We start from the raw sequence: 23338 nt of genomic DNA on the forward strand, positions 1-23338 counted from the left end.
GTCCTCCCTCAGTATCCCTTATGAACCTGTCTGTGACACCCCCCAGCAGACCCATATGTCCCACACTGTCTGTCCCTCCATATCCCCTGTCTCCGGACCTGGCCCCACACGCAGAGTGCTGCCTTCTCTGCCCTAGCAGCAGCTGGGGCTGGAGCAGCTGTCCTGTTCTAGTGCCACAGTGGCCCCTGGTGGGCAAAAGGCATAACTTCAGCAACTTTCCCTCAGAAGTTATTTTCTGCAGGGAAAAAGAAAATTCTTCTTAGCCCATAAATGCAGCGCCTGCGCAGAATTCCCCGGGGCGTAAACATTGCAGCCCAGCCACAGCAGCTGCAGCAGGTCTGTACTGTTTGTTAGCTAGGTCTCTCAATACGTTGGGCCCAACTCTCAGGTACGTTAAGGCCCCATCCACAACTCTGGCTGCACAAAGGAGTCCTAGGGTGTGGCTGCAGAGCAGCTGTGGGTGCCATTTGCCGCTCATGTAGCCATGCCTGCACTTTAGAAAAACAGCAGAGAGAGGATGCCCCAGGGTGGGTTTCAGAAGCATGCCTGCCCACCCCCCTGCCCAGGTACACGCACACATGGGGCCTGCACAGACGCTCATGCTGGAGCATCCTCACTTTTCATTTCAGTGAGCTAGGTAGAGCACAGCTCGTGCTGGTACATAGCCACAAGCTGCAAATCACACCACCAGCTGCAGCACGCACAGCCCCCCACCGCCATGAGACTCAAGCCTTCGAAATCCAGTTTGGGTGGGTTTTTTCCCCCATTTAAATGGGGGGGGGGGAAAGCGTGTTCAACAAAGGTAGGTGGCAACAGCACTGGGTGAGCTAATGAACTTCCCTTGATGCACACTTTATACTTAGAAACATTTATGCTTTTTTCCTGGAATATATCCTGGCAGTGTAGGGGGAATAGGTAACGTGCAGTGACAGTATCAGTTTGGGGTATCTTCCCTGTTTTCATCCTATTGCTTGTTTCAAGAGGGCAGACAGCGGTGGTTAGTGGTGGGGTGGGGGAAATCGAGAGTAAATATTCTAACATTAATTAGATACTAAGTAGCAGAAATATGGGTACAGCATTACAAGAGAAATTTTACTAGATAAGAGCGGTGTGTTTTACCTGTGAAAAGATTGTTAGCAGTTAACTGCTACACTGGTGTAATTAACTACTATAAACCCACATTGCTTACTTGTAATTAACATGACAGTAAAAACCTTAAAGGGATTTTTGTACATCTTCTCCCCCGCCCAAAAGAGGAACTGGTAGTACAGTGGTGCAGACATTTCCAAAACACTAACAAAAACATCAGCAAGAAATGACAAATTCCGGTTGGTCTGTATTTGAATCCCAGGGATGACCCTTGTTTTCCAGCGATACACCAATGAGGTAGAATGTATGAAACCGCTGAGCTCATTATGCCACTTGAGCCACATTTCACTGTACACAAGCTACGCTGATGCCTCTGCTTGAAATAATGAGGGAGGAGTTTGCTTCCTTTGGCCGTGCAGCCCATTAACATCACAGAACAAAGAAAGACTCTTCTTGTGTGTTGCTAAGCAGATGCATTTTCCATCATATAGCTGTTTCCTGGAGAACGTAGCCTTTTCCAGGAGGAACTCCAGCTTTCAACGCTTCTGGCCAGCTCTGGGTCTCATAGTAAGTTGATAAGGCATCAAAGACTGTCAAGAAGAGTGATCAAGATCAGTATAAATACAGCGATCACTGGAAATCTGGGCTCGTTAGAACAACACAGTCTGGAAGATTTGACAGCTGACATCAGCCAGGCATCGTTGCTGTTGGTTAGAATCTGATGGGCAGGCAACCTAGGAAACTCGTTTGTGACCAGAGGTTATGTATTGGTAGCTAAAGATCAATGGCATGAGGAAATTCTGCCTTCTAGCTGACAGCCATGTTGACCTCTTGACAAGCCACCATGGAACAGCTACAGCTTCCCGGAAAAGCAGAACATACGCAGGGCCTCTCCACTAAGAACAGCTTCTCCAGTCACACTTCTGTGTTTCCTAACGCTGCTCTTCATGTTTTGTAACTTTAAGGTGAACACTTTCACGTTTATTAAACTTGGGCCAACTTCTCACACATGGGTGCCTCAAGATAGCTGCGTAGTCCAGAGCATTAGGAAAAACAATCAGGCCCCCTTCAGCAGGTGCCTACAGTGAGCGTAGCTTCTGGCACTCATGTTTGAGAACCTTGGCATTCCCATTTAAGGCAAGCTGATGTGAGCACTACTTCCCGTTCCTGGGTCTACTCCTCACTGCTTAGACTTGATTCTTCTGATACATTCAACAAATACATGCAGACTCTAGCCACTTTCATGTAGCTCCCCCCTGCCACACACACGCCTATCCTAGGCAGTATTTTGAATGCTCCTCTTCATTATCCTTCCTTTCCTCCTCACACCACACCTTCATTAAGACATATATGGACAGCACCAGCAGGGTTCCCCAATACAGCAGCCCTACTGCAATGCGCAAGGCAGCTCTGAACCCACCCACTCATCTGAGCAGTAGCAATTCATGTGTTTTGGTAAGATGGGGAGGGGAATTTCAGTCGCAAGGGATAATAACTCATTTTCCCACCCCGCTGCAATTACTGCCCTCAGTCCTTAAGAGGATGTTCATGAGTCAGGGAGCAGTTCTCCAGCCAGAATACCGCATGGATTGGCAGCAACCAGTGTGTAGACGCAAGCTGGCCCAGGTCTAACAGAGCTTGTCCTCAGACTAGTTCTTAGCAAATAGGCATTTGCTTTGCCGAGCTATGGCACCTCCACAATCGGTGGCTCTTCCGCTGGCAGTGTTAACATGAATGGGCATTGGCTACCGAGCTAGCCTTCCAGCAGAGTGAGGGGCCACGTGCCCATGTTAAGGCAGAGGTTCGGGAAAGCTTCATAGATTATCAGGGTTGGAAGGGACCTCAGGAGGTCTAGTCCAACCCCCTGCTCAAAGCAGGACCAATCCCCCAATTTTTGCCCCAGATCCCTAAATAGCCCCCTCAAGGATTGAACTCACAACGCTGGGTTTAGCAGGCCAATGCTCAAACCACTGAGCTATCCCTCCCCTCCGCTATACATGTGCGGAAGACAAACTGGTATCTAGGCCCTACCACACACTCAGCCGTATCTTTTGGTGTTCTAGTCGAATTAACTCTGGTGCCTGAACTTTCCTCCCCATTCCCTGGCCCATGATTGATACCAGGGTGTAGAGCTCTGGCCTGTAGCTGCATTCTGGCAACAACCAGCCTGGGAGCCATACCTTGATTGATTGCTAACGTCTCTGAATGATAGTTCTTCACGTTGGTGTTCCTCACCATGTACTCTGCAATGGGCAGCCGAGCTGTCTGCAAGGAGTGCTCCTGTGCCTTCTGCAAGGTCAGTTTCTGTAAGTCAAAGTAAGAGATTATGCACGCACATGCCAGCACCCTGACCTTTTACAGTCTGATGACCTTGTAACACACACACACGTACACACACCCCTTTGCTTAGGAGGGGCTAGGAGTGTGGGAGACAGACCCACGCCCTCCATGGCTGGGTAAAGCCAATTAAGACAGACTGGAGCTGTCCCTGTCCCTCCATTCCCCATGGAAATTGCCACCTCAGAACAGACCGGGGCACCAGCTGCCTGAAGGAGGCAGTTCTGGAAAAACGTGCCCCCGGAGGAAGTTCCTTCCCAGACCCCAAGGGGCAGAGGTTAGCTCATCCCTGAAGCATGAACACTGATCTCCCTCCCAGAATGTTGCGAGGAAGCTGCCAGCCACACTTAGTAACAAGCAATGGGCAGGCTGCTGCCCAGAAGGCCATTTGGGACATAGTCTCCTGCCAGTTCCCAGCCCGTTTCTACCCTCCCTCCCGCACCTGGCAGAAGGTGAATGAGTGGAAACAGATGGACACTGGAGTCCAGACTTCTTTGATCTGTTTCCAGCTGAGGCTAGACCTGGGTTTGGCGTGGGGGGGACAAGTTCCATTGCCTTGTTTGTGGTGCCTACTGGGAATGGATTGAGTGGCTCTCAGTTTGGCTCCTTCCTCTCAGGGAAATCCCCTCAGCCAGTTCATTCCCTCCCTGAGGGCCAGCCGTGCACGGCCTCGGGCAGGGTCCCAACCTGCCAGCCCTCCTGCTCAAGGCCTGTACGAAGCCAGGAGCGCAGCCCGAGTCAGTCTGCGCAGCCACGGGCTGGGGGATTCACCTCGGTCCCCCTGGAATCGGCAGCCTCCTGGCACTCCCAGTGCCTCGCAGACAGGAAAGGAAGGAAGTCGGCCAGAAGCGCTGCTTGTCGGCAGCGGAGGAATGGACAGCGCGGACGTCTGCACCAGCTAGTGAGGGTGTATTTTCCACTGACACATGAGCCGAGGGGATCCCTCGTTGCTCCTGGATTCCCAGACAGTAGCAGTAGCTGGCAGCTCCTGTCACCATCTATCACAGGCCAGGAGCCTGTAGACGTTCCTCCCAAGCATGGCTCCTGCATCTGAGTGTTTGTCGCCTCCAGGCTAGACTGCTGCATGCACTCAACACAGGGCTTGGCCCTCAAAAACAGTTAAGTCCCTAATGCCCACAGCCTTCAATGGGAGTTAGGTGCCTCCATACTCTGAGGGCATGGGCCTCACTGACGATCTTTAAATTGTGACTTGTCTGGGCCTTGCTTAGTCAAGAGCTTGCCCGTTGCCTACACCCTGAGTATCTGTCACCCAGACCCTGGCCCAAGGGTGCCCCTCAGCTGGGGACTCATGCTGTCAGAACCTGGGGTTAGCGCCTCCAGGTCAGCAGCAGTGCTTTCCCTGCCCATGGACTCCACGCCCCTTGGAAGGCGCCACGTCTAACAATCTCCAGGGCACAAGGTGAGACATCTGTTCGGGTCTGGTGCCAGATGCTATGGAATTTACAGCATCACACACTTGAAACGCTTTGATTAACACTGCGAGCCAACGGCTTTCTAACACACTGCCTTATCTGCCCTCTGGTAATTTGCGTCTCCAAACATGTCCGACGGCGGGACGTGTGTGGCCCCAAACCCACAGAGGGATGACGCCGTTCCCCACTGGGACTCTTTGCGGTGCAGGGGTCCATGCTAGAGCATCCGACTCAGGAGGGGGGCCTCAGCGATCAGGAGAGATGGCAGGGTTGGAAGTCACCAAACTTATATTCACGACATAGTTTTGTGACCATCCATTAGGAATAGTTTGCAATAACCTGATCGCACTGCTAGTGAAGAGGAGAAAACTGCACCACGGCCGGCATCATTTCCTGCCAGGGGCTCCACTCGTGCTGGCTGAAGGTGCCAAGTGTTTGGTGCAGCTTCCACCGAGCACTCACCTTCTGAATGCTTTCATCCACGAGCCCGCCGAGGACGTACACTCTGTGGGGGTCGATGTCCTGCAGAGCTAGAAAGGAAACAGAGCGCACATGTGGCCACGCTAGCGCCATGGTTAAACAGAACACTAGGCCGGTTAGCGGTAGCAGATCTGCTGCGGAGGAGGGGTTGGCTCAAACTGTTCTCTCTGCCCAAGCCGGGCCCCGTGCGCTCCAGGAAGCTGAGGCCATGGAGTGTGCTGCAGAAGCCATCCGGTGCCCCAGAATTGTGCTGCGTACCCTAAGTTTGTATTGGAGGACGGGGTCTAACCCTAATGGTTACAAAGGAAGCCGTCAAAACTTGAACATCTGCCTGAGCCTGCAGAGAGCCGGAAACAACCGCTCCGAGGTGGGCTGAAAACTGAGGAATCGGAAGATGCAAACGGCAATGGCAACACTTGTTAACTCTTTCACTGCTGATCATTTTGACATGCAGCTTGTGTGCTTACCCTACAACCCCAGAGAGCCAGGCCTCACCACATGCCAAAGGCTCCAACTGTTTCTACAAAGCTTCCCGCACACACCTCTGAACAGCTTCCATAGACCCGATGCACCTTTCCACTATGAAATTCTGCAGCAGACTGTCAGTTCAAAATAGAGGAGCAGCTTACAATACATTCACTAGCAAGCCACAAGAGGGACCGTTTTATTTTCACGTTTACCTCAGTAAACCCTCTTTTTTTAAGATAGATCTGAAACAGCCACTGAATTTCCAGCCTGCTGCCCTGGAGTACTGCAACGTGCAGGGTTCTAACCACACAGCACATGGGTCAAGACATTCAAAGGTACTGAAATGCCAAATTCCCATTGATATTAATGGGAGTTAGGTATCTAAATACCTTCAAGGATCTGGGGCTAAACCTTCATTCGTTGCTGGGACATCTTGAGCACTGATTAGTGTAGATCAGATCCAGATAGAGATCCCAGCTACACCAGTTCGGAACTGATCTGTCTGAAGTAGTTTTAAACACGGTTTAAGAAAGGCTTTCAAACCAATCTTGGGTCAATTGTTTTTTAAAATAAATTCTAGATTTTAACAACATGAGTTCTCTCCCGCCACAGCTCCCCCAAACAAGCAAAGGGCTCACCATTCTCCGAGTCAGGAGTGAGGTAGATAATTGTCTCTAAAGGAAATAGGTCAAGATAACTTTCTGGAGTGGTATCCATCTGAAAAATGCAAAGGGAGAACACGCATGTGAAGTAGACAAGAAGTGTCTTCAGCTACAGTCCATCTGCTGGGGTGGAATACCCTTCTCAGACATGAAGCATATCAGAATTGGTAAGGTTGCTGGGTCATTCAGACCCACAAGGGCACGATATTTTTCAGAAGAAACTATCACACATTCCATATCTATAAATGCCACTGGTAATTTTCAAGTTTTGTTAAATTATTTCCTGAGCAAAATTAGGAGACGTATTGAGGGAAAGAGATTAGCAATAATCCTAACTAATTTCACTGCCTCTGTTGAGAATTAGAATGTTCTCCATGACTAGTTATCGCAAAGTCATGCATTTTCTCCCTTTAACTGCCCAGCTCGTGAAGTTTATTGGAGGGAATAGAGCTCAATAGTATCCAGGGGTCAGGACTCCATGGTGCCAGGCGCTGTACAACGCACAAGACAAAAAGATGGGCCCTTCCCCAAAGAGCTTAGTGGGCTTGATTCATTCCTCGGTTGCTCTGTCTTTTTCCCATGGAGATGCTGGCTGGGGGGATCTGAGTTTTATTCCCACAGACTGGCTGTGCGACCACTTGTAGGGCAAGCCATGTGGGCCAAAATTTCTCATCAACTGCTCCTCTGCAATTCCACTGATAGCAACAGAGTTTCCCCGGTGCCACTGAAGACAGGGTTACACAGGTTTAGCTTAGGTCATAGTTTGGCCTACAAAGCCTTAACTACGGCTGACCATGGGCGCAGAGGAAAAAACCCAGCTTGACTCAGCCATTCTAGGCTGAGGTTGCAGGGCTGGTGGTTAGGAAAAGCATCTTTTAATTTGTGAACTGGACAAGTCTGATGTGAAGTCCGAGATCCAACAACCATGGAACACCCCTCCTCCCGCAGGCCATATTCCAAGTATAATCACACATGAAGCCAAATCTCAGCAATGAAAACGGAACATGTGAATTGACGCAGTGGGTCAGACCCAGGGTCCATCTCACACAGTATCTTGTCTCTACTAGTGGCCAGCACTAGATGCATCACATCCCACACATCTGCCCAAAAAACAGTGTCCCTCCATTGCACCAGGGGCTGTCTTTTTGTTCTGTGTTCACACAGCATCAAGCACAATAGGGCCCTGGGTCACGGCTGGGGCTCCTAGGCACTTCAGCAATGCAAAGAATTAATAATAAGAATTTCCCTTTCATCTGCAGCAGTTCTACATGCAATTTTATGATCCCACTGAGTGTCATTCACTCTTGTTTCATTGACTTTGAATAAGACACTTGTCTCGAAGATCAAGCTAAGATACATATTTCAGAGTAACAGCCGTGTTAGTCTGTATTCGCAAAAAGAAAAAGGAGGACTTGTGGCACCTTAGAGACTAACCAATTTATTTGAGCATAAGCTTTTGTGAGCTACAGCTCACGAAAGCTTATGCTCAAATAACTTGGTTAGTCTCTAAGGTGCCACAAGTACTCCTTTTCTTTCTAAGATACATAGCGGCTGTGTTCATAGGAGGAGCATACGAAAAGGTACAACGAAGACGGGAAAGATTCTAGCTTGCGTTACTGCGTTTTAAAAACAGTCTTCTAGATTATATTGATATGAGTCACAGGAGCAACATGTTTTGCTGTGTAAAAAAGGGTAGTAGCCACTGTCTTGTAGAATTCGCTCACGTCAGTTACTTTTACGATACTTACGAGGTAATTGGAAAACCCATCATTCATTCGGAAGCACTCTTCAGAAATAGGACTGCCTGCCACAAATCCAGTAAGGCAAATCCAAAACGGCTTTCCAGCTTTCTTGTTGGAACCATACAGCCTCCTTATCTGAGCAGCAAGGCGACTTACTTCCTTCCAAGAGATGACAAACATTTTCACACAACTGGCCTGGATGGGTATGGGCTCAGAGCTAAGGGCACCACTTCCTCCCACCTCAGGCCCAGCTTGGAGATCTCCTGTCACAGCCCAGCTTAGCATGCAGAAGCCGAGGAGGTGGCTGAGCTCCTACCTTATACATATGGACTAGCAGGTGTTTTAAAGGCCATTCATGAGGGACAGTGGAGATTTATTCTGGCCAGGAAGAGTGGGGTAACCAAGGCTCTGTTCTGCCCTTGGCCTTTGGGTTCCCATCCTGTGCACTGCGTTTCAGAGAGACAGCATGCCAAGGGCAGGGGCACACTGCATGGGTACAGAGCAGGCCGAGGACAGAAAGGCCAATCAAATACATGCAGCTATTGGAGAGCAAGCTCTCTTGGGAAGCAGAGCTCTATGCCTAGTGGTTGAGGGCTGGGATTTTCCCCCATGTAAAAGCCTTTGTTTTTTTTACAGTAGCCCTTGACACTCCAGCCCTGGGATAAAGCTTTGCAGAGCAACCCTGCTTGCTGAGAGATATTGTTGGCATTGCTGGACCAACCTGCCACCCCTACCCCCAGCTCCCATCCCCCATCCAATCTAGCTCTGACCTCATTGGTTATTTAAAAGGAAACACACTAGTTGTGCAGCAGACGAGCTTCAATCGCGGAAACAAAAAAGAATCACCCATCAAAAAATGGATGCCTAGACAGTAACTCCTCGCTTAACGGTGTAGTTCTCTTCCTGAAATATGCGACTTTAAGCGAAACGATGTTGAGCAAATGCAATTTCCCCATAAGAATAAATGTAAATGGGGGGGGGTTAGGTTCCAGGGAAATTTTTTTCACCAGACAATAGTCATATATACACACACACACACACACACACACACTTTAAACAAACAATTTAATACTGGTACACGCGACGATAATTGTGAAGCTTGGTTGAGGTGGTGAAGTCAGAGGGTGGGATATTTCCCAGGGAATACCTTACTGCTAAATAATGACCTAGCACTTGGCTGAGCCCTCAAGGGTTAACTCGTTGTTGATGTAGCCTCACTCTACAAGGCAGCACGAATGGAGGGAGGGGAGACAGCATGGCAGACAGAGACACACACCCCTGCGTGTGAGAGAGAGATGCGCATTGCCCCTTTAAGTACGCTGACCCCACTCTGAGTACACTGCCTTGTTAAGTTAATCGGCAAGCTGAGACGGTAGCTGCTGCCAGGAAGCTCCCTCCGTCCTGAGCCCTGTCGTGTGTCCCCTCCTGCTCTATGGAAGATGGGGTAAGTGGGGTGCAGGAGCGGGGGGAGGGACAGCCTGACATTAGCCTCCCTCTTTCCCCGCCCCCGCAGCAAGCAGGAGGCTCCTGGGAGCAGCTCCAAGGCAGAGGGCAGGAGCAGCACATGGCCATGCGGGGAGGGACAGCTGAACTGACGGCAATTGGTAGCCTGCTGCCGCACAGGGAACTTAGGGGAGCGGGGAGCTGATAGGGGGGCTGCTGGCCCACCCTGGTTCCAAGCCCCCCACCAGCTCGCTGCAACGGGCTGCTCTTCCTGCAAGCAGTGGACAAAGCAGGTGGCTGCCAAATGACACGTTATAAGGGAGCACTGCAGAAAGAGCATGTTCCCTAATTGATCAGCGATGTAACAAAGTTAACCCGGACGACTTTAAGTGAGGAGTTACTGTAAATGAATCGTTCTTACCAGCCAGGCCCCGATCCTGCAATGGGACCCGGTGGCTCAAACCTGTGCAATGGGACCCACTGGCACGGATCTCTGCTAAATACCTCCCACCGACCTCAGGGAGATGCCTCTGCTGGCCGACCTCATTGTAAGATTCCTCCCCAAGAGGCTCCCAAGCACTCGGGACAGTTAGCGGTTGCAGAGCATACCTTCTTCGTCATGTGGCTGGTCAGACTCAGATCTACACACAGCCAAGGCGCTGCCTCTTTGGCCGCCAGAAGCCGCTCCTTGGCAATCTCTTTTAAAACACGTTTGCTGTGCTGGTGAGCAGCACCTGGAATGCAGAGCAGAGAGAGAGATGGGAGGGGAAGTGTTAGGGTGAGTTGTGGGGAGGGGAAGAGAGGAAATTTAATCGCTGAAATTATGCAGGCACCTGTAACATTGCCCTAAATCCTAGGCCCCAGCTTTCTTGTTGGGGTCCTCAGTGGCAGATGAGCTTTCCCCCTCCCCAGCCCCATTTCCCTGCTTGGGTTCCCCACCCCCTCACTCCCCCAGTGGCCCCTCCCCCACAGATCTATGTTGGTGTGGGGGCAGCAGGGTCTCCCGTTAGTCACATCCCCTGGTGAGGTATTTGCAGTAGAGAGAGAGACATATTAATGCCGTTGCCCAAGACACTGGCAAGGCCTCTTGCAGAACGCTGAATTCTGCTCACCGTGGTCCAGGGAGAGGAATTCAGCCTGGAAGAGGTAGCGAGAAGGGCTGCTAGGGTGATCAGGGGAACGGAGGGCCGATCTCATGAGAGGAGGCTCACAGAGTTTGGCTTGCTCCGTCCAGTGAAAGGAAGGCCGGGAGGGGATCTGACTAAACACACCAGGGAGGGAGAAGAGCTACTGAAGCCAAAGGACAAGGCTGGCACAAGAGCCAACGGGGATAAACTGGTCAGGAGTAAATTCAGGCTGGAAATGAGAAGAAGCCACCAGTGGGGCAAGGGTCTGGAACAGCCTCCTAGCAGAAGCCAGGGGGGCAGACAGCCTGACTGCTTTCAAAATGGGCCTTGACAAGTCCATGAACAAGATTATCTAGTGGGGTTGCCTGCGAGAGCAGGGGCCTGGACTCTCTGACTCAGAAGGGCCTTTGCAGTCCTTGTGTTCTCAGGGCTGAGCCCCGTGCCATGGAAACGGAAGAGAAGCTTGGTCTGGCAAGCGGCTGCCTCGCCACGTGATCTCCTCCCACTGAAGGAGCAGAAAAGGGCGGTGGTAGCTGCAGTTACAGAGAGGATCCAGGGATATGCAGCAGCTTTCCTTATCCCCACTGCCTCTCATGTCTGCTCCACACCCCCAAACTACTGTGACCCCCCACGAACAGGCCGGGAAACGCTGCCTTAAAGAAACACAAAGGGGATGGTTTGTTGGTTTCAATACGGACATGCTCGGTCTTCGATCTCAGGGCTTGAAACAGATTTAGGTCATTGGCTGCTAAATTTTCACACCAATTTCTTGGTGGCAGCCACTCGAAATGATTGTAAGTTTCAGATTTTCCATGAGGAGCTGCTGGCCTCAGAGAGGATTCTTGCTGCAGTAACTGCATGGAAAGAAGCCTCTGAAGAAGGGCCACATACAGATTCCTCCCAAGGAGAAATTTCTCAGATGGGAAAGGCATGACGAGGTGTCCCATTCCTAGACACTTGTACCTGAAGATATTACAGGTGTTACCCTGCACTCACTCACACGTGGGAGTAACTTCACGCAGATAAGGATTCCCACGGACGTACATGGGAACGCAGCAGCGTGAAGTACCCGCCTGCACAACATTAAAAATGTGTGTGTATAAGTCTCTGAAGGCCTTAACTGGCAGGACGTTTCATTCTGATGTTGAACAAACAACTCCAGGTAAAATTTACGTTTTAATAAAGCACGGGCCTCAAAAATCAAACCGGCTAATGTTCTAGCTGCTCATATAAGATGGGTTTGTAAAAAGGCAATATCATTGTCTTGTGTAGATTGCTCACTTTTGTATCGTTGGATTTAGTTCTATATTACAAGGGGGTTGGGCTCTTTATGAATATGCCAAACTCCAGAGGTATTTCTGGACACCGTGTTTGGTGGCTGCTCATTTTGAAGCAGTTTTAAAATGGATTCCCCCACCCCCCGTGTTAAAAGCTTGATACTCTGTTGTCAGTAAGCAGCAGAATCTTGGAGGAGGACTCTCTGCGAGCGTCGATGGGCTTGTCTTCACCGCAGGGCTATCTCAAGTCTCAGCCACACACACAAATCTGTGAGCATGGTGGTGCGTTCATTTGCAATGGCCAGCAGGACTAGAGGGATAGGCAACAAGTCAAGTTAACACAGTCACTCTGTGCAGCTCCAGTGTTATTCTGCAGTGTAGCCGCTTTCACTAGAGCTAGGCTAACTGGAGAGGACTGAACTCAAGTGTAGATCGTTTGACTTAACTCCACAGTAAAAATAAAACATTGCCCTGGTCTACATTTGAAGTTTAGGTTGACATAGCTACATCCCTCAGGGGTGTGAAAAATCCACACCCCTGAGCGGCAGAGCTCTGCGACCTCACCCCTGGTGTCCTCGGGAAAGTGGTGTTCCTACAGTGGTGGAAAAACCCCTTCCATCGGCGTATGCTGCATCTACACCACGACAGTACAGTGCTGTTGCTATGCCCATAGTCCCTGTAGTGTAGGCCATGCCATAGGCTAAGAATCAAAGTCATTAAACCACAGAGCCAGATTCACAGGTGCTGTAAGATGGCCACTGTCCACCAACTGAAGAGCTAACCCCATACTTTTCAGTTTGCTTGTACCTTTATCTTCAGCATGTTTAGCTTTTCTCCTCTCTTTTTCCTGTTTTCTCTTCTTCTTCTTTGCCGTAACTATTTTCTCCCAATGCCTCTGTTTCCTCAAAACATTCCTCTTTTAACACAAAGAGAGCAAAAGGATCTGAGAAGCTCATAAAGATGCAAAAGATTTAAAGTGCTGACCTAACCAGGTTTTCTAAAACCCAGACCTAAGTTTGAGTCACCTTTCACAAAAGGACACCAAGTTTTCGGCTGCAGCTTTGTGCAGCCATAGCCCTGAACGCGTGCACACAAGTTGAGCAGATCCCTACCTACCCAACTTGTGTGCACAAATTCAGTTTTTGCTTGTGCAAAATCATGGGGGCAAATCAATAGGCTGCACTGAAGCGCCATTAAACGTTTGGGCCTAAACAACAAAATTTAGGGGTGGATTTAAAAAAAAAAAATGTTTTGAAAAGCATTTTTGTCTTTCAAACTACGCAATAACAGTCAAGGAAACAAAGCCACCAATCAAGTCTATTTCTCTTGATAAGAGCCCGTTTCAGCTAAACTCGCTTGACTTCCAGGCTGCAAGATCAAGCCTCTACAAATATTTTCTTTTTCCAAGATTGCTGCTGAGTGACAGTTCTTGTTTACATCTAGCTCTGTCATGAATTTACCAAAGGAACACTGTCAAAATAAACACCATACAGCTAAAAAACCACCTTCCTTACCTGAGTCACTCATGGCTCAGATCATTAAAACAGAGCTTTAAAAGATCCACTATGCTTTCCCACTCTCCCACATTTGTGCTATTTCTCCCCTACTTTGTATGTGTCTCTCAGCCTGGATGATGCAAACAGACTGGCCAGTTTCACGGCCTAGGGACCAGTCTCTAGCAGGATGCAGCTGTGTGTGGGTTCCCAGTTCCACTAGCGGAGAATGTTTACATGGGTCTGTTAAAGAATATAATTTCTAGTTTTAGTCATTACTTTTAATAGATCCAGCATCTAGCTCTGACCTTGTGTGGAATGCTGTTAGGCCCTGATCCTGCCACTGGATCTGTACGGGCAGTGCTGTGTGCCCATGCAAACCCCCTGGCTGCAAGGGGCTGCCCATACGGACCCACTGGCAGGATCGGGGCCTTACCTTATACTGTACCTACCGAGTACCACTTCTCGCTCCCCACAGGAAGGTCCTTTGGGCTGTCACAGCCCGTGTCAATCTGCAGGAGCCGGAAGCTTTCACAGATGCTTTCCCTGTCCCCTCCATCATCCTGCCAGGCGATGTCGCATTCCCATTGTCGATCTGCTCCCCCCACAGGGTCACTCTCCTCTGTGTCATGCTCTGCATGTTTCATCATTGCCCTGTGCTCCGGCACGGTGCGGAGTGGTGGCACTGCATAGAACGGGAAGGTGATCAGAGTCTAATGGAGACTTTGCACATTTAATTCAATGAACCAGATTGATACTTCCTAGGCGCAACTCACACCTGCTTGGCTCACGGCGCCCAGCACCAGGAGGCAGAGAAAAATCAAGCAGCATTTCCACTGCTGCCCTCCTCCAGGGCTTCTACTGGGGGAAAGCAGCTTTAGTCTGACCCCCAGGAGCCTGCCAGGGAAGGCTGCAACAGGGTATGGGGCTGCAGCCCATTCAGGCTGCACCAGCTCTCAAAGGCTCCTCCAGAAAAGGGGAGGTTGTAGGAACCTTGAACCACCAGGGGATTCCCTGGCCCGGTGTACACAGACCCTGGAGCAAATCTGGCCCCATACATCTTTAAACCCTGCTAGGTGAAAGTGCAGGCAGTGACATAAATACCCACTGAGCGGGGAAGAAAGCAAGAAGAGGTTTTGTACACTTCATGATTAATGAGCCTGCTGAGTCACTAACAATGTGGGGCTCTCCCAAGGGACAGAGTCAGATGCAGACAGGCTGCAGCAGGATGGGATTATTAGAATGTATGCGTGGAAGGAATCAGCCTTCTGGCACTGCGACATTTCTCTTTGGAGAGGAAGTGAGTAAGCAGGGCAGCAGATTGCAGTTGACTAGCAGATAGAAATATAGCACCCCATAATCCGGAGGGACAAACTCATGACACACACAACCCTTCTCAGCTACATCTTCATTTTCCACATTTTTATAATAAAGCATAAAAAATATTAAAAATAAAGTTCTGACATTTTTTACCCCAAAGCTTTTTCAAAACTGAACCCACCCTTCTTTGGAAGGGTGATGGTACTTGATTGTTCCCTAATGCTTAGGTATACCTTATCCCTTTTGGGCAGGACTGTGACAGAAACCAAAGTGAAGATGGCTTAATTACACTTGTCTCTATTTGGCAAAAGAACTCCAAACTCTCCATGCTACAAACTGTACCTGAAAAAGAGCTCTGTGTAGCTCAAAACATTTTCTTTTTCACCAACAGAAGTTACCTTTTATTGGACTATTAACTCACTCACCTTGTCTCGCTAACACCCTGGGACCAACACGGCTACAACTACACTGCAAACTACAAACAGCACACACTCGGTAGGCCAAAAAGAAGAAAAAAAACAAACAACAACCCATATTATGCTTATGCGCTAATAAATTTGTTAGTCTCTAAGGTGCCACAAGCACTCCTGTTCTTTTTAACCCATATTACTGTTACCCCATCCACCCTTCCCTGTTCTCTTGGTTCAACCATCTATTGCTATCCTAAAACTAAGCTTTTGAAGGCAAGCATTGTCTTTTATTGTATGTCTATACAGTGCCTAGGGCTGTGATCTGGGTGTGACCTCTAGGCACTGCTGTAATAATAATGCCTGCTGAATATAGACAAGCCCATAAAATTCCCAGCATTCCCTTCTCTATTACATATAGATTTTGCAGTCTAGGCTAAACTGGTTTAAATCCAGAGTAACACCACCGCAGCCAAAGGAGTAAGGGAGTTACTGGACATATACACTGGTGTAGGAAATCAGAATTTGGCCCCATGGCTTTAAAATAAAAATACACATCTGGCCTTCAGCAATTCCTTAGTTCTAGTAACAGGCTATCCAGAACCAGCCATGTGGAGGCAGGGACACCAATATTTCATACGATTTCATTCTTTACAAGTCTGAATGTTTGCTACTCACCAGGCACGCTTGGTCCCCTAGTGACAATGGCCAGCGCCCAGGACACGGCCAGGCTGTAACAGCACCTGCAGCTTTAAGAAGCTTGCAGGCACCAAACTTCCCGAGTGACGGCTAGACAGAGTCATGTGGCTCACGCTCAAGGTCACTTCCTCTGCTGAGCCAATTGCATTCTAGGAGTTGTAGTCCTAATACTCTGAATAGCTAAGAGAACGAGCACCTTGGACATCTAACATTGCTGGTTTTAAGCCATGTGAAAGAAGACAGAAAGAGCTGCTCTTGCTCCTCTCTGACTTCTTTTTTAACCTGAAAGCAAACCTTTCTCCCCTTTAGTAATGTTCTAAACCCTCTTTTCCTTTGGGAAATTGGGGGTCAGAGGGTTTTTGCTTTACATTTTATTTCCATAGTTCATATTTCTTGGTATCTATCCTTAGTTCAGGTTGTCTGACGCTTCCCACTGTAAGCCCCTGTTCTCAGTTGCCTATAACTTTGCCAAACTTTAAACGGTTGTGCTGAAATCTTCCATGCCAGGTGTCTGCCTCATGCTGAATTTTTTGGAAAGTTGCAGCTAAAGTGATTCAGTTGTTTCCAAGAATGAGATTAAAGACATTGTTTAGCCCATATTAAAATAATTCTTAGAGTTGTTTCTCTGAGAAGCTCTAGTGCATCCATGTTTTGGAGCAAGGACTTGAAATCTAGCAGGGGAATTTTGCCCTATAGTGTCAGAGAGTTGCCATTTGTTGTCACTATGAAAATCCACCCAAATTTTGCCAAATTATAAGCTTCCGAAAAATTGCAGTTCACACATGCTCAGTATAGACTTGTTTGAATTTGGCAGCTAAATTTTCCAAAGATTCCATTTGGACCGAACATGCTCCATCCCCACAGAATTCCCACCTGTGACTCACACCATGTGCCATCCCGACAGAGCAACTGAGCACGTTCCATCCTGGGCCTGCAGGGGCTGAGTAGGACTTTTCCTGGAACTATATGGGCAAAACTTAATTCTGGCATTTCTTAACTTTTGAGCATTTGACTTTGTAACCTAAGTGTTCTTTTAACATAGACTGTCATTTAAATGCAACTGTGTCATCTTTGTATTATGGTGGTTCATAGAGGCTTAAACTGAGATCAGGACCATGTTGCACTAGATATTATACAAACACATCGTGAGACTGTCCATGTCACTGAAGAGCCTACAGGCTAAGGGGACAAAACAAAAGCAGCATTATTATCCCCATTTTACAGATGGGGAAACCGAGGCACAGAGCAAATAAGGGCTTGTCTACATGAACAACTAGACTACAGCAGCTAACTGTCCATGTACACGCTGCTGACACACGTTAAGAAATTTGTCTGAGGGCTTTGAGCTAGTTCTGTTTCAAAGAGGAGCATATCTTTTAAGTTAATATGTATTAAGTTATCTTCACAGCAGGGAAATATACCCATTTTACAGCGAGTAAGCTGAAGGCAGACAGCAGTTAAGTGACAAGGCAGTTAGGTTCTCCACAGGTGCAGCTGACTGACTGACTGACTGACTCCCACCAAGTCCCACCAGGGAATGCTTTTCATGCAAGCTCAGAAGAACAGCTGACAGTCTGCAGAGTAGGAGCCACATAGCAACTCCAAGCACAGGCCTAGGGGGACCTGAGATGACAGGTGGTTACTATCCTGATTTTGCTAAGCAGTTTAGGATGTTGCCCTACCTAAGAATAGATCTCACAACAATCATTCGATTGATTTAGCTGTAATGGGCTGATATATGCATGCATACAGGTCAGCATAGCTGTCTTTAGAGCCCTGACACACATCATGTCATGAAGTCATAAAAGTTCCTCCTCATTCTTGTCATAAATCAATTGTTTTCTGGGTGATTCCTTCCTCTGAAATGTTGTTAAGGTAGCTCTGCGAATCCTCATCAGAATGCTTTGATGAGTGAAGTGCAGGTCGACTCAGCAAGCAAATAGGGGGGAAAATACAGAGAAACGGTAAACTAAAAAGCTGACACCATGCAGCGGTGAAATGGCAGTTACTGGTATTGCTGGCTCCTTGGAGGATCTGGGCCCAAGTCACCATGTTCCATAAAACCCCCAAACGAATGATATGCCTACCTTTTCTGTACATTTGAACAGCAGCTCTGGAGAGGACAGGCAAGCATTGATCTAGCTGGCCACACTGAACTACTCCTTCTGTTTAATTAATGTATTTGACTAAGATAAAAGCCTACAGGTCATGGCACATTTTCTTTGATGTCCATAACAGAATCAAAAACAGTCGTTGCCCATTAACTGCCCGGCACACATTATAACAACCCAATACACAATGGCTTTCCCATACAACATTAGAAACTCTTTAGTGTACACTTTTCTACCCACAACTCACTCCTCTTGACAAACTCACATCAAACGGGGTTATCTCAAAGGATGTATCTGGATTTGTAGGGTATGTTACCAGGAATGGATTTAACCGGATTAGCACACAGTGTAAACAGATGTTATCCTGGGTGTTTTCTCTCCAAAGGCTTGGAAATGATGCATCTAAAATTGTCTGTGTCAGGGTAAGGAAGCGATCATCAGGATTTCTTGAGATTCTTTAAAATGCTCCTGGGAAACTCATCCAAAATATTTGCTGGGCTTGGCTTCTCAATCTGACAAGAGAGTGCGTGGGCTAATTCTGGGGTTCTGAAACAGTGAGGGGAGAGGGTCGGTCAAAAATAGGCACCGTGGGGGGGGGTTCCAATCACTCCGCCTTTCCCTGGTGCTAAATGGATATGACCAGGATACAACTGGCCTACTGGACTGGCCATGAGACGGGAAGCAGGAACTCTTGCATTCTAATCATGATCTGTTAGTGAGTCGCTGCATGGCCTCGGGAAAGTCACTGAGCCACTAAACCATCTTATTATTTTACTTGGAATAAAGCGATCTCTTCTGAAGGGCCTCAAAGAATCCGTGAGATTTCAGCTGTGCCCTGGGGCCTCTTTGGCCTCCGGTTTCTGAGCCCTGGGTGCTGACTCCAATCACATTCTCAACGAGCAGGGCTAGCAACTGAGCGGTTTGAAATGAAAGCTGAATTTTCCCCTAATCCCAATACTCCAGGAGCTGAGCCACTCCAGGCTGATTGTGGTTTCTGGCACTCTGGAACTTAGAGGGGGATGGAGGGGAGATTCCTTAGGCCGCGGCTGCCCCCAGACTCTCCTGTTGTCCCACTATCTTGTCAACCTTCAGGAAAGAGGCAGTGATAAGTATTTCTAATATGCTGTTCTCTTGTTTAGTCTTGCAAAAAAGAAGGCCGAGGGGGATATAATGCTCTCTAAATACACTGGGGGAAGGGAGGTAAATACCAATGAGGATGAAGAGCTATTGAAGCTAAAGGACAAGGCTGACACAAGAACAAATAAACTGCCCAAGAACAAATTCAGGCTGGAAATTAAAAGGTTTCTAACCATCAGAGGAGTGAGGTTCTAGAACAGCCTCCCAATAGGAGCCGATGGAGCAAATGACTTAATTAGTTTTAAGAGAGAGTTGGACAAATTTGAGTGAGATTATATGACATGGTTGCTCATGATGATGATGGGGCTCACTATGAGTTTACATCTTACGTTGCCAAAGTTCATGCTTCAGGGTTTCAGCCAGCCACTGGCAAGAGTCAGGAAGGAATCCCCCCCTTGTATTCTGGGAGGGTTTATATGCTTCCTTTGAAGCATCAGGATGGTCACGGCTGATGATGGGATACTGGACAGGGAGGGCCAGGGCTCTGAGGTGGCACTGAGTATTCTCTCTCTCTTAGGTGTTGGCTGGCTGGTTCTTGCTCACATGCTCAGGGTCTAACTGACCACCATTTTCACCCAGGTCAGACTGGCAGTGACGGGGTCGGGGGGGGGGAGGGGTGGTCATCTTCCTCTGCAGGGTGTGGGTGACTGGCAGAATATCTGGGTATATCTCATATAATCATTTCCCTGCCATTGCAGGAGCCTCTGGCACTGATGCACCTCGGGCCCTCCTCTTCTCTGTCTGTGACAGGTAATAGCCTCCTGGGGCTCTCATTGACTTTGGTCTCACTTCCGTTGTTGGGTTTAGTGTGTGGTGCTGGGTGGTGTTGGTGGCCTGTGATATATGGGCAGAGGGGTCAGATTAGATGATCTAGTGATCCCCTCTGGCCTTAAACTCCATGAGACTAAAGCCCCGAGTCATTCACCCTGCCCCGGGCAGGGCCGTTTACCACTCACTGATTTCTTCTGCAGAGATTCCAGGGTGCTTGGAGATCCTGCCAGCCACCTTGGGACCCAGCTACGACTAGCCCCTCGTCTTGTGGCTCCAGCCAGGAAAAGCAGGGCAAGAAGAGTCCCTTGTCCTTGGGCTGGGCACACTGGGGGACTACTCCTGACTGTAGGGGTGACTGGGTGACTGGGTGACTGACGGCAGGCAAGTCTCCGTGCCTCAGTTTCCCTCCTCCGTGCAGCGCGGATGAAGACACGGGCCTCCTGTGTGCGGCGCTGTCACACCCTGCGGGCGCGGCGGGGCAGGCCGGGCCGGCCCCCGCCGCCCAGCGCCGCTGCCGGCAGCCCGGGCACTTCCCGCCCGCCAGCGCCATGAAGGGGCCGCTCCTGCGCCTGCTGCTGCCGCGCCGCGCCTCGGTGAGTGCGGCCCCCGGCACCCGCCTTGCCCGGGCCGAGCCGGGGAGCCGGGCCCGGGAGCCCGCGGCGCTGCGCTGGTCGCGGCCGGGGCCCGCGGGGGGCTGGAGCCGGGTCTGCCCGGCTCCGCCGCAGGCCCGGTCTCCCCGCGGGGCCGGATCCCCCCTCCCGCTGCCGGATCCCCTCCGCCCCGCGGGGCCCTACCCCCCCGGATCCCCTCCACCCCGCCGGGCCAGATCCCCCCCTCTTCCCGCTGCCGGATCCCCTCCGCCCCGCGGGGCCAGATCCCCCCTCTCCCGCTACCGATCCCCTCCGCCCCGCCGGGCCGGATCCCCCCTCTCCCGCTGCCGGATCCCCTCAGCCCCGCGGGGCCCTACCCCCCCGGATCCCCTCCGCCCCGCGGGGCTAGATCCCCCTCCTCCCGCTGCCGGATCCCCTCCGCCCCGCAGGGCCAGATCCCCCCTCTCCCGCTGCCGGATCCCCTCCACCCTGCGGGGCCGGATCCCCCCCCTCCCGCTGCCGGATCCCCCCTCTCCCGCTGCCGGATCCCCTCCACCCCGCGGGGCTGGATCCCCCCTCTCCCACTGCCGGATCCCCTCCGCCCTGTGAGGCCAGATCCCCCTCCTCCTGCTGCCGGATCCCCTCCGCCCCGCGGGGCCCTACCCCCCCGGATCCCCTCCACCCCGCCGGGCCAGATCCCCCCCTCTTCCCGCTGCCGGATCCCCTCCACCCCGCCGGGCCAGATCCCCCCCTCTTCCCGCTGCCGGATCCCCTCTGCCCCGCCGGGCCGGATCCCCCCTCTCCCGCTGCCGGATCCCCCCTCTCCCGCTGCCGGATCCCCTCAGCCCCGCGGGGCCCAACCCCCCCCCCGGATCCCCTCCGCCCCGCGGGGCCAGATCCCCCCCCTCCCGCTGCTGGATCCCCTCCGCCCCGCAGGGTCAGATCCCCCCTCTCCCGCTGCCGGATCCCCTCCACCCCGCGGGGCCGGATCCCCCCTCTCCCGCTGCCGGATCCCCCCTCTCCCGCTGCCGGATCCCCTCCACCCCGCGGGGCTGGATCCCCCCTCTCCCACTGCCGGATCCCCTCCGCCCTGTGAGGCCAGATCCCCCCCCTCCCGCTGCCGGATCCCCTCTGCCCCGCGGGGCCGGATCCCCCCTCCCGCTGCCGGATCCCCTCCGCCCCACGGGGCCAGATCCCCTCTCTCCTGCTGCCGGATCCCCTCCGCCCCGCGGGGCCGGATCCCCCCTCTCCTGCTGCCGGATCCTCTCCACCCCACGGGGCCAGATCCCCCCTCTTCCCGCTGCCGGATCCTCTCCACCCCGCGGGGCCAGATCCCCCCTCCTCCCGCTGCCAGATCCCCTCCGCCCCGCGGGGCCAGGCCCCCCCTCTGCTGCTGGATCCCCTCCGTCCTGCGGGGCCAGACCCTCCTTCCTCCCGCTGCTGGATCCTCTCTGCCCCATGGGGCTGGATCCCCCTCCCGCTGCCGGATCCCCTCCTGCCCCGCAGGGCCAGACCCACCCCCCAGACCCGCTCGGGGCTGCCCTATGCATCCAGCCTTTAGCGGCTGGCACAACACCGGTCAGGGATGGTCGACGCTTCGTCCTGCCATGAGTCCAGGAAACAGAACTAGATGGCCTGTCGAGGTCCCTTCCAGTCCTACGATGCTATCAGGGCCTCGGACTTCGCAGGGTGTGCTCTGGGCCTTTGGTCAGCAGTCTGCAGTTCCCTGAGAGCATACTTCTCAGGTGCCAGCGTGAGCCACAGCTGTGGGGCACCTGTGCCTTCGGGCATTGCGCACTGCTCAGAGTTGTGATGTATGCAGCTGTTTTTAAGGATTTCGTCTTCACTGTGTGACTCAAATAAACCGCTCTTGCAATCTGCGTCTGGGAATGAGAATCTTTCCCCAGCTGCCAGAGTCAGGCATCGTTGAGGGTACAAGCAAGACCCTAGCCCTGCCTGCCCCACTGTTTGCTGGAATGGCTGCTTTGCTGGGTTTCCGTAACTTCAGTTCTTTGCAAGGCAGGGCTGGGCTATTGCTCAGCTCCACCACGCTGGCAAAGCAGTGGGCTGTTTGGCTAGTCCCCATCCTTTGACCCTGGCCAGCAGGAACGGCTCTACCAGGAGTTCAGCCTCCTGCTGGCCTAGCCCTCAGGCTCACTGGAGCATCTTCCTACCAGGCCAATGCACAGTGTGCGGGAAAGGTCTCTTGCAATCAGTGCCAGGCTAATTGCATGCGTGGTGGGCTCCATGCCACACCACCAGTGGATTTGATTTAGTCGGTAGGAAAAACTGCCAACGCCAGGTAGTATACTTAATACCATTCTATGCAGTGATGAGCTGCCAAAATCTTAACAACCGGTTCCCTTCTCACTCCATGAGGGGGTCGTTGCCAACCCCCGCCCCCCCGGGACTCCTGCCCCATCCAACCCCCCGTGTTCCTTGATGCCCCCCCGACTCCTGCCCCATCCACCCCCCTCCCCTGTCCCCTGACTACCCCCAGAACCGGACAGGAGGGTCTCGTGGGTCACTGTAGTGGGTGCCCACCCCGCCTCTAAGAGCCAGAGGGACCTGCCGGGGGGCGAGGTGGGGAGTCCCGGCGGTGCTTACCTGGGGCAGCTCCCAGGAAGCATCCAGCAGGTCCCTCTGGCTCCTAGGGGCGGGGGAGCGTAGATGGGGGGGAGCAGAGGGAGCGGCCGCTCCCCTCACTGATCACATCAAAAGTGGCACCTTAGGCGCCAACACCATGGGTGCT

General features: G+C 51.5%; 2 protein-coding genes across 2 annotated transcripts in view; one reads left to right on the forward strand and one right to left on the reverse strand.

Annotated features, from left to right (window-relative positions):
• TRMT10B (tRNA methyltransferase 10B) lies at positions 1-16103 on the reverse strand. The gene is made up of 9 exons (XM_074952142.1): positions 15957-16103; positions 14004-14236; positions 12866-12974; positions 10264-10388; positions 8218-8370; positions 6446-6524; positions 5322-5389; positions 3270-3393; positions 1-1679 (listed from the first exon to the last, which is right to left on the reverse strand). The coding sequence occupies exons 2-9, from the start codon at positions 14199-14201 to the stop codon at positions 1573-1575; spliced, it is 963 nt and encodes a 320-aa protein (XP_074808243.1). The 5' UTR covers positions 14202-14236; positions 15957-16103; the 3' UTR covers positions 1-1572.
• Positions 15983-23338, forward strand: part of LOC141988011 (uncharacterized) — a 20664-nt gene continuing 13308 nt past the window's right edge. Inside the window, exons 1-2 of the mRNA XM_074953832.1 lie at positions 15983-16011; positions 20415-20589. Of these exons, the coding sequence (XP_074809933.1) occupies positions 15983-16011; positions 20415-20589 (204 nt within the window). The remainder of the gene's footprint in view (positions 16012-20414; positions 20590-23338) is intronic.

Source organism: Natator depressus, chromosome 5, assembly GCF_965152275.1.
Source record: "Natator depressus isolate rNatDep1 chromosome 5, rNatDep2.hap1, whole genome shotgun sequence".
Taxonomy (NCBI): domain Eukaryota; kingdom Metazoa; phylum Chordata; order Testudines; family Cheloniidae; genus Natator; species Natator depressus.

Bases quoted from the DNA above. Each gene is read 5' to 3' on its own strand.
- TRMT10B (XM_074952142.1), bottom strand. From the start codon at position 14,201: ATGATGAAACATGCAGAGCATGACACAGAGGAGAGTGACCCTGTGGGG. The intron at 3,394-5,321 runs GTGAGTGCTCGG...TTTGACTTACAG, and splicing joins TGGATGAAAGCATTCAGAAG to AAACTGACCTTGCAGAAGGC. The intron at 1,680-3,269 runs GTATGGCTCCCA...TCTTCTTGACAG, and splicing joins GACGTTAGCAATCAATCAAG to TCTTTGATGCCTTATCAACT.